This window comes from Mytilus edulis, chromosome 2, assembly GCF_963676685.1.
Source record: "Mytilus edulis chromosome 2, xbMytEdul2.2, whole genome shotgun sequence".
Lineage (NCBI taxonomy): Eukaryota > Metazoa > Mollusca > Bivalvia > Mytilida > Mytilidae > Mytilus > Mytilus edulis.
The window spans coordinates 40,658,974-40,670,488 of NC_092345.1; the positions used below are offsets into that span (position 1 = coordinate 40,658,974).

General features: G+C 35.0%; 1 protein-coding gene across 1 annotated transcript; it reads right to left on the reverse strand.

The window, feature by feature from the left end:
- Positions 1-7,588: 7,588 nt before the first annotated feature.
- Positions 7,589-11,134, reverse strand: LOC139510849 (uncharacterized). Its single transcript, XM_071297388.1, has one exon. It carries the CDS (start codon positions 11,132-11,134, stop codon positions 7,589-7,591), a length of 3,546 nt encoding a protein of 1,181 aa, XP_071153489.1.
- Between the last annotated feature and the right edge of the window lie 381 nt (positions 11,135-11,515).

The following is an 11,515-nucleotide window of genomic DNA, read 5'->3' on the forward strand; positions in this document are numbered from 1 at the left end:
TATTAAGTTTTATTAATTTTGAAGCATTTTAAAATTTTGGACATTTTTGCTGTTTCCATGGTAACGGCGGCCATTTTGAAAATTCAAACTTCAAAAGTCAACTCTGCTTATGCCATTGACCATTCCTATAAAATTTCATCCAGTTTGCAGCATTTTTATTTTTTTTTTTGAAATTTTTGACCTTTTAGCATTGTTTCCATGGTAACAACAGATATTTTGGAAATTCCAACTCCAAATGCCACATCTTCCAATGTTGCTCATCATTACTGTGAAGTTTCCTGAAGTTTGAAGCGTTTTGAGAATTTTGAAATTTTTGGTGTAGTTTCCATGGCAACATAGTAGTTCCAATGGGTGCCAAAATCACCCAACACCTGTATATAGTGGGCACCTACATTGTATTAAAATATGACGATTCTGAGTTAAAGCAAATCCAAACAGTTCACAAAAACCAAAAACTAGATTTTTTCACATTTGTTCAGTTTCCATGGTAACGGCGGCCATTTTTTACCATTCCAATGTCTCTTGCACAACTTAACATGGCGGTTCATATTATGGTACAGTTCCATCAACATTGGTCTGACCAATTCTGAGAAATAGTATGGACAAAATGTGTGGAAGAATAAAAATAATAATAATAATAAAAAGAAAAAAAAGAAACGAACAATAACAAGATGTCACCCCAACTCCGTTGAGGGTGCCATAACTAGAATTGCCATTGCAAGCAATAGCGGATGGCACCCATCCCCTATTGCCAGGCGAGCGGCAGAATTCTAGAAGATTTCAAAGTCAAAGAGTGCATTTACACATTCAAATTATCATTTTTATTAAGTTTTATTAATTTTGAAGCATTTTAAAATTTTGGACATTTTTGCTGTTTCCATGGTAACGGCGGCCATTTTGAAAATTCAAACTTCAAAAGTCAACTCTGCTTATGCCATTGACCATTCCTATAAAATTTCATCCAGTTTGCAGCATTTTTATTTTTTTTTTTGAAATTTTTGACCTTTTAGCATTGTTTCCATGGTAACAACAGATATTTTGGAAATTCCAACTCCAAATGCCACATCTTCCAATGTTGCTCATCATTACTGTGAAGTTTCCTGAAGTTTGAAGCGTTTTGAGAATTTTGAAATTTTTGGTGTAGTTTCCATGGCAACATAGTAGTTCCAATGGGTGCCAAAATCACCCAACACCTGTATATAGTGGGCACCTACATTGTATTAAAATATGACGATTCTGAGTTAAAGCAAATCCAAACAGTTCACAAAAACCAAAAACTAGATTTTTTCACATTTGTTCAGTTTCCATGGTAACGGCGGCCATTTTTTACCATTCCAATGTCTCTTGCACAACTTAACATGGCGGTTCATATTATGGTACAGTTCCATCAACATTGGTCTGACCAATTCTGAGAAATAGTATGGACAAAATGTGTGGAAGAATAAAAATAATAACTAGATTTGCCATTGCAAGCAATAGCGGATGGCACCCTGTTCATATTGCCACTAAACTGCAGCCATTTTTAAAAGTTTAAACAGTCAATGCACATTACTAAATAACAACACATCAGTCTGTAAATTTTTTGCAAGCTTTTGACAATTATTCAATTCCACATCATTGCAGTTTCCATAGGAAAAACACCATTTTGAAAATTAAAAAGTCAAACAATAATTCGTCACATCCCGGTCAAGATGAATTGTAAAATGAATACACTATCATTATAAACCTCCTTATTGTTAAAAGGAGAAGTACGTATTCACTTGTGTATCCATCAGTTTAATCATATTAAAAAAAGGGAACAGAGGAAATAAAAATATGATGTGAATTAAAGGTTACTACAAAAAAATATTAGGAAATTGAAAAGATATCATCATTTATATAACGAACCTCAATTTTGTGAAAGGAACAATGTATCCAATTGTTCTAACAGCTGTTACAAGATTGTCAAATATATACAAAGGTAATCAAAAACATTATTTACATCAAACATGAGCGCGAAGAGAACCATCGGGCACTGCACGCTATGAAGATGTTGGAAAATAAAGGCAACAGTAGTATACCGCTGTTCAAAACTCATAAATCCATGGACAAAAAACAAAATCGGGGTAACAAACCAAAACCGAGGGAAACGCATTAAATATAAGAGGAGAACAACGACACAACAACGAAACGGACCAAGCATCAGACAAAACACCACGAGAGTAACAAATATAACATGAAAACCAAATACATGAATTTGGGATAGACAAGTACCGTGCCACGTCTTATCTCAATATCTCAAAAATAAGAGAAAACGCAAACGACTCAACGTTAAAATGCAACACACACTGAAACGAACAATAATATAACAATGGCCATCTTCCTGACTTGGCACAGGACACTTTTAAAGGGGAATACAAGTGGTGGGTTGAACCTGGTTTTATGGCATGGAAAATAGTTTCAAAATGATATTTACGTTTCAAACCTTGATTTGGTAAAGAGAATAATTCATTTATGTATTTAAGCAATTGTTAAAACATTGTAATATCTAGCCAAAAGAAAAGAAAAAAAACCAATATTTACATCAAAGGGAAGCACATTTGTGTTGGTATCGTACGGAACACGATAAAATCATAAGGAAATTATTGTAGCCGTTAAAACATGGTATAATATGAACAAAAGAAAATGTATAACAAATTTACATCAGAGCAGGAACATATATATTGTTAGATATACTGTTCCCAGATCAGAGGTAAGTACCAAATATAGGGGTTTCGTACGGAACATGGTGAAAACTTTGGAAACTCATTAACATAAAAGGCAAGTACAAACATAGAGGTTTCGTACGTAACATCGTAAAAATAATCGGAAAACATTACTTACATCAAAGGTGAGTATACATATATGGGGTTTCGTACGGAACATGGTAAAAACTTTCGGAGATCATTATCTACATCAAAGGTAAGTACACATATATAGGCTTGCGTACGGAACATGGTACTATATTCGGAAATCATTATTTAAATCCCTAACCTCATGTTGGTTAAGGAAACAATGTATTTACTATTATTGTAGCCGTAAAAAAAGGTACAATATAAACAAAAGAAAATGAAAAACAATATTTACATCAAAGGTAAGTACAAATATAGGGGTTACGTACGGAACATCGTAAAAACATTCAGAAATCAGTATTTATATCAAAGCAAGTACAAATATAGGGGTTTTGTACGGAAGATCGTAAAAACATTCCGAAATCATTATCTACATCAAAGGCAAGTAAAAATATGGGGGTTTTGTACGGAACATGGCAAAAACATTCACTAATCATTGTTAACATCAAAGGTAAGTACAAATATAGGGGTTTCGTACGGAACATGGTAAAATTTTCGGAAATGATTATTTACATCAAAAGTATGTACAAATATAGGGATTTCGTACGAAACATGGTAACGACCTTCGGAAATCATTGCTTACATCAAAGGAAAGTACAAATATAAGGGTTTCATACGGAACATGGTAAAAACGTTCGGAAATCATTATTTACATCAAAGGTAAGTACAAATAAACGGCTTTCGTACGAAACATGGTAAAACATTCGGGAATCAGTATTTATATCCCTAACCTCATGTTGGTTAAGGAAACAATGTATTTACTTTTCTTGTAGCCGTAAAAAACATGATACAATATGAACAAAAGAAAATAAAAAATAATATTTACATCAAAGGTAAGTACAAATATAGGGGTGTCGTACGGGACATCGTTAAAAGATTCGGAAATCATTATTTACTTCAAAGGCAAGTACAAATAAAGGGGTTTCGTAATGAACATTGTAAAACATAAGAAATCATTATTTACATGAAAGGCAAATACAAATAAAGGGGTCTCGTACTGAACATCGTAAAACCATTCTGAAATCATTATTTACATCAAAGGCAAGTACAAATAAAGGGGGTTCGTACGGAACTTCGTAAAAACATTAGGAAATCATTATCTACATCAAAGGTAAGTACAAATAAAGGGAGTTCGTACTGAACATCGTAAAAACATTAGGAAAACATTATTTATATCAAAGGCAAGTACATATATAGGGGTTTCGTACTGAACATCGTAAAAACATTAGGAAATCATTATTCACATCAAAGGCAAGTACAACTAAAGGGTTTCGTACGGAACATCGTGAAAACATTCTGAAATCATTATTTACATCAAAGGTAAGTACAAATAAAGGGAGTTTGTTCTGAACATCGTTAAAACATTCGGAAATCATTATTTACATCAAAGGTAAGTACAAATAAAGGGAGTTTGTTCTGAACATCGTTAAAACATTCGGAAATCATAATTTACATCAAAGGCAAGTACAAATATAGGGATTTCGTACGGAACATGGTAAAACATTCGGAAATCATTATTTACACCTTAAACCTAATTTCAGTTAAGGGAACGATGTATTTATTATTTTTGCACCCGTTAAAAGATAGTATAGTATATACAAAAGAGATCAAAAACATAATTGACAGCAAAGGTAAGTACGAATATTTTAGTTTCATTCAGGACATGGTAAAAACAATAAAAAATTAAAACGTTATCATAATTTACATCCCGAACCTCATTTTGGTTTAGGGATCAATGTTTTCACTGTTCTTGCAGCTGTAAAAACTTAATAAAATGTGAACAAAAGAAATCAAAAACATTATTTACATCACAGGTGAGTGCTAATATAAAGTTTTAGTGCAGAACATCAATTTGGGGAATGGAAAAATTTATTCACTAAATGAAGCATCTGTTAAAAGATGGTTAAATATGGACAAAGGAATTCAAAAACACTTGAAACAGCCTTGAAAACATAATTACTGTGGACAACGAAATACAAAATTCATTATTTACACTTTGGACTAGGATATTGTTAACAGAGCAATCTATCGCAGCCATTGAAACAGCCATTACAACGTGGTTTAGCACTTACATTGAATTTATAACAAATTTGAAGCAGCCGTTAAGACATGGTTAAATATGGACAAAAGAGAGGAAACACCATATTTACATATTCAAATTATTTACAAAGTTGGCAATTTGATACTCAATGACACCATATTGTGGTAACTGTAGTAGGTCTGAACTATTTCCGCAGAAATCTGTAAATTGCCATGAAGGTAGACATGGTCAATAAGGGTATTTCCGTCTGTTGTAGGATGAGACACAACTTGTGAGAATCCTTGTTTTGCCATAAACTGTTCAATAGAAGAATTTTTCTTCAGCAAATCCTGGTTAAAATCACCTAAAACTATTGTTGAAGTATTTTCATTTTCCTGTGGTATAGACATAAGTAATTCATATAATTCATCTACAAAGACAGATGAAGGGTAAGTTTCTGTTCTATAAATAAGGATTAAATTGGTATTAATCTCTTTGAGGAATATCGCTATACATTCCATGTTGACTGAATCAAGTTTAATTTGACAGCACTGTTGGTCGTGTCCAATATAAATCCCGACACCACCGTGTGTTTTGCGTTTTAGTTGTTTAAAAACATTTTTCTTTGATGGATATGATGAAAACCTGTCCTTATGCACAAAGTTAAAACCTTTTAAGCATGGTACCGTTTCCTGTTTCAGCCATGTTTCAGTCAAACAAACTATGTTTGAAGATAAAATGTCTGAATTTGATCTAATGTCATTAATATGTGGGATTAACCCTTGAATGTTATGAAGGATTATTACCATATTATTTTGCTGTATGGGTTTGTCTATATCTGTCGAATATAAGGGCATTTGTTTGAGAGCCTTACATATCTGCTCGTTACAGTAGATGTTTTTTTCATCAAAATCTTTGATGGTCAGTCCTGCCATTGATGTCACACGGCTAAGAGCAACATAGGACATACCTGGAGCAAATATGTTCTTGAGAGACACCACAGCTGCATCAGTAGTTAAACCCTGCACTTTATGAATGGTGCAGGCCCAAGCCAATCTGAGTGGAAACTGAAATCTGACGGCTTTCTTGGGGAGATTTTCCTCAAACTTGGTAATCATGATAGCCCGATGACCAGATCCTAATGATGTTTTATTTTGGCAAATTCTCTTATTGTCAAAAAGTACCATGACTCCTTGGGGCATAGACGATCCCCGTTTTGGTGGTAAAACTTCAGTTATTGTTCCCATTGCTCCATTTACTAAACCGCATGCCACATCAACATTTCTGATGAGCATTACCCTAGCCTTCTGCCCTACAATCAACTGTGGTGGTAGATAATCATGCGATGTGTCATATGGGTGTTCTTTTAGTGTGAGTCTTCCTGTCTGTGGATGTTTATCATAATCCTGTGCACATATAAGTTGAGTAGTTTTACAAACTGATTCAATTATTTGGTTGTTGTGTGACTCAACCTCTTTATTTGTTCCAAAAATGTGGAGCGTTTCAGGGGAAATAGTATGATGTTCACATGATTTTAAGAAGGCTTCGTCTTGTAGCGATAAAAGCTGATCTTTTCGTTTTACTCTCAAGCGGTTTAATAATTGGGCAAAAACCAAATCGTCTTTCTGACGCATGACCTGTTTAAGCTCTACTAAGGAAAAGTTGGAACTCCAAAGTGGAAAAAAGCTTTCATGTCTTAAATCATAAAGGCATTTCTGTTTAACCGGAGGCAACTGGTAAAAGTCTCCAACTGCAATCACACAAATATTTCCAAAAAGTGCATTTCCGCTCTGTTTGATTTGTCTCAATCTCTCATTTATATATAAGAGTGATCGTTGACCAACCATAGAGATTTCATCTATTATCAAAATGCTGAGATGTTGCAGTTTTGAACGGAGATGGTTAACTGAGTCCTCTCGCAGGTAGATGTACGGAAATGGTAGAGCTGGTGGCAGTGAAAATGCCTGATGTAGAGTAGTTCCTCCAATATTAAAGGCGGCAGTTGCTGTCGGAGCAGTTAAAAGGACAACTACATCATCAGGATTGGCGGAATAAGGGGATAATATCTTAGTCATTTCATAAAACATGCACTTAATTAAATGACTCTTTCCTGTTCCCGCACCTCCATTGATAAAGACTCTGAATGGTTCAGGGTTTTTGTCATTCACCTTGTCTAAACACCATTGCCTTATTTTGTAAAACACATCTTTTTGTTCTCTATTAAGTTGCTGCATGAAAGTTCTTATTTGTGGAGCAGGACATATGGTTTGCCTTATTTCGATATCATTGCCTTGTTGATTTTGTTTGGTTGGAATGTCTAATTCAGGAATTTCAACACTGTCTTCTTTATTTATCTGTTTTCTGTCCTGTTGTGCTTCTAATCGTTCTGCCTCTGTCTCAGGAGCAATCAGTGCCCATGCATCTTCCTGTGGTCCATCAGCTAGTATCATCTCTTCTGCTTCATCCAAGGCTTCAGCATTTTTTTCAAACATTTGTCTGTTCGTATCAACAATGGATTTAACATTTTGAAGTTCTGTTTCTGGGGGCATTAAAACCGCTCCATTTAGATACATATGTTCATATGTCTTAAACTGAAGTGGTTTTAATTGATGTTCTGTTCTGTGAGGAAGAAACAGCTGAAGATTACACTGAAAATACAATTCAGGGTATTTTTCTAAGGAAAATCTTGGATATTTAATTACAGCCGAATCAGTCCTTGATCGTTTTTTGATGGAACCAAAATCATTTTGTAACTTAAAAACTTAGATTTTTCAGGATTTTTAGGTAACTGGGATGCAGATAAAACATAGTATTCCGAACAAAATGATGCATAACAAACACTTTCAAACACAATTTCAGCTGGTCTTGCTTTATATTTGTCATATAAAGATGGCATCCAAATATTGTTATCGTCAAGTTGGTCAGCTTTCATTTTAATAACATTTAATGGAAGACTCATTTTAATAGGATTGTCACCGACAGGAACAAACTGCACCTTCCTAGAACATTCTTTAAGATGAAGACCACACACTCTATACACAGCTTCCTGAGCACTGACTTCACGTTGTCTAAAGTACGCTCCCCCAATCTTTTTCATTGCCTGCTGTGCATCACAATTACCTTCAGCTGCTTCTTTACTTGCATTTTGCAAAACCACTCCCATCTCCCTCTCTGCTTTTGAAATATATGAAATAATATAGACCACACATGCATAAACATCTGTGATGAATTGTATATCCATGTTAGCATTCCAACACCGCAGGAGATCAGGATTATACTGGTTAATCCACAAGTCAGATGGGTTACGAACCAAGGTGACACTGTTCCTCTTGGTAAGAATATTTGATGCTTCCTCAAATTCTTTTTGCGTGATTCCAGCAGCTTCAAACAAATTTTGAGTTGTAATATTTTCTAAATGCTCATCTTGTAAAATAGTCCACAGTTTATGTAAAATAGACTGAGCATAATCTTTCATTTGTTGAGGAGATTTTTTTATGGATGGATCTGTTAGGCTTTGACGTCTTGAGATAAAAGTTTTTTCTGAAGGGGGGCGAGGAAAATTGAATCTACAAGTGGTTCCTTTTTTGTGGCAGGATTTGGAGTGGTTTTTACTATGCTGCTGAACACTGCTTACTATTGCATGCAGCTCTGGGTCAACCTTTTCATCTGGTAATTGACAACTGACATATTTATCTACAAATTCACACACTGTCCGGTCATCATCCTCATCAACCACTGGTGCATCCTCAATCCAAAAAAGACAGTGAGCATGAGGAGAGCCGCGTTGTTGAAATTCTATCCTGTGGAAATGGTCTCTTACATTTCCAATTATTCTACGTTTAATGATAATCTCTTTCAGGAAGGTGTGAAACCTGTGGTCAAACATGACCGCGTTCATGACGGGATTGTTCCTCAAAACCTCGGATTTACCAGTCCAGTCGAGATCTTCCAACGACTGCGGACACCTTTGTTGCTCTACAAGTAATTGAAGAACCTCTGTCCATCTCATATCGGCAGCTGAAAATGTTGCGAACCACGTAGGAATCCCAAGCTGACGGATTGTTGCCAAGAGATCCTTTAATGCAGTCTGCCAATATGGAGGTGTTCCTCTAATTGGAGTCATAAATTTATACCCCTGATCTGTACTCAATAGACTTTTCAGCTGGTTTCTATCCGTCAACATGCTTGCTGTTATAGTATTACCTGTCGAATCTTTACCAGTACTCTTTCGAAGCGCTATAGACACTTTGGATATAACTTGTTCCAGTTCTGAGAGGTACTGTGCATAAAATATATATGACGAATCACTGGAAAATCTCCTGTCACCACTAAGGAGTCTAGCATGAAAGTACCTTGATCTTGTGAGGTGAACCTGTCTTTTACTATCATATGACCCAAAAGATCCCTCTGGAAATTGTACCGGAAAAGACATCGCCTCATTGCCTACTTCCTGCATCATGCTTACAGGTGTACTGCCTTCACCTGGAGCAACACAAAAAATGTCGTCAAAGTGTTGGTCCAATATCTCCTGTCCTATATCTACAGGTTGTAGACAGGTGTCTGATGGAAAACCTCTGTCTTTCACATTCGGATCTTCTTCATCTTGTGGATCTTCATTACTCTGTTGTGTTTTGAACTCGTGTCTGTCTAAAATTTCAGGACTACCTTCATGGTATTCCTCGGACTTTGTTAAATCTTCAAATTCTGGAGAAAATCCGTCGTGCCATGTCTTATTCAACAATGTGTCCTTGTAATATGGGTTACATTCTTTTAAACATTCTAGAGCTTTGCATATCTTTTTTGTACTGATAAATGCATACTGACTGTAACCTGTGTATGATTGTTTCCTTTTTAGTTTACACCGTACAAGCTGTGTTTCATCATCAGAACGAGGAAGCATAGTAACTGTCTTCTGAATATCTGTTGGTATGGATACACAGGGGCCAATTATGCCTCTTTGGTTTCCTTTTGGCAGTTGCACAAGCTTCATGAACGGTATTCGTTGAGAAATTAGCTGTTTCTCCAATAAATTCAGATATTTCAATTCTTCTGGAATAGGCGTTAGCTGTAAGCCATTTGCTCTTGCATCTGCTGGAACTTCACTCTTTAGGAGATGACGATGGCAAGTGTAACATATCCATAGTTTGTGGTTTATGGTTTCACATTTGATTGGACAATCAGCTGTACAAGAATACTTAAATTCATAAGTGATACACCGATTCGCCACTGTTGCACTTTGTTTGCTCTTCTTTAAATATTTTTGAGTGTCTAATTGAACAACTTGCTTTCTGAACTTCATCTTGATACACACAGAGCAAATATATAATGGACCATCCATTACTTGCTGTTTAAACCATGTTGAAAGACTGGTTACACACTTTGAACGCCTCTTTTGAACAAGTAAAATCTTTTTTTCTCTATACCACAAGTCACGTCTGTACAGGTCACGCTGCCTTTTCTTGCATTTCTCCCTTAATAACACATCCTGTCTATATCTGAGAAGGTTTAATGTTTTTACCTTTCGTTGGAACTCTTTGTCATAGGCATACTGTACAGCTTTTTGGAATTTTTTGTTCAATCGGTATTTTTTCTTACTGTAATCTTTTTGAAGTTGTTGAAATTTAATGTTTGATTTGTACTTTTTCTTGATGTAATCCTTTTGTGCTTTTTGAAATTGAATGTTTGACTTATATTTATTCTTGATGTAATCCTTTTGAGCTTGCCGAAATGGAATATTTGACTTGTATTTGTTTTTGATGTAATCGTTGTGTGCTTGTTTGAATGAAGTGTTAGTTTTGTACTTGTTCTTCATGTAATCTTTGCATCCTTCTCTGAACTGAATGTTTGATTTGTATTTCTTATTAGCTATTTTTTTCTTAGCTGTTTGGTACAGAACATTGGTGCCATATTGTTCTCTGCTGTATGCTTTTTTATTTTCCCTATATTCTTTATTTTTCTTATATGTTGTTTGAAAGTGTGTATCACATGATTTGTCAACATCATCATGTTGTTCTTTCTGTTTCAGAATAGCTCTTTGCTTTCTTTTACGCTCTTTGTCCTTCTCCCTTTTGGTTCTCGTATTAGTTTTACATACTTTTTTCTTTGAAGGTTTTTTTATATCTTGCACATGATATGTTGGTGGTAGATCGAAATCTCGTATCACCGAGCACTCATAGCGAGCTTCTTTCAAAAGACTTTCAACAGCTTTTTTCAAAATATTACTCTCTAGATGAGGTGAAGTCATCTTTACACTGGAGAAATAATTTCACATCTACCTTTTAGGTGTGACTTCAAGGTTACAGAAATTTTATAACTCTACATTGTTTCATGTACAAATTGTATATTATTCAAGATTTAAATTCAAAAAGTGTTATTTATTTCTTTTTGTTTTTAAATACTTATAAATTACCCTTACAGAGTTTAAATAATTGCAATGTATAAAGTTAAAAAATAAGAGTGTGGCACTGTATTTACACTAAGGCATCGGATTTTAAGTCCCCATTCCAATCGATAGTGGATGCGTACTTGTCCATTCACGCACAGAGATATCGACCGCACGATTCAATGGTGTGACTTTCTTTCTGCACTCATCTCTTTATAATTTAACGTCCCTATTTTGACCAAA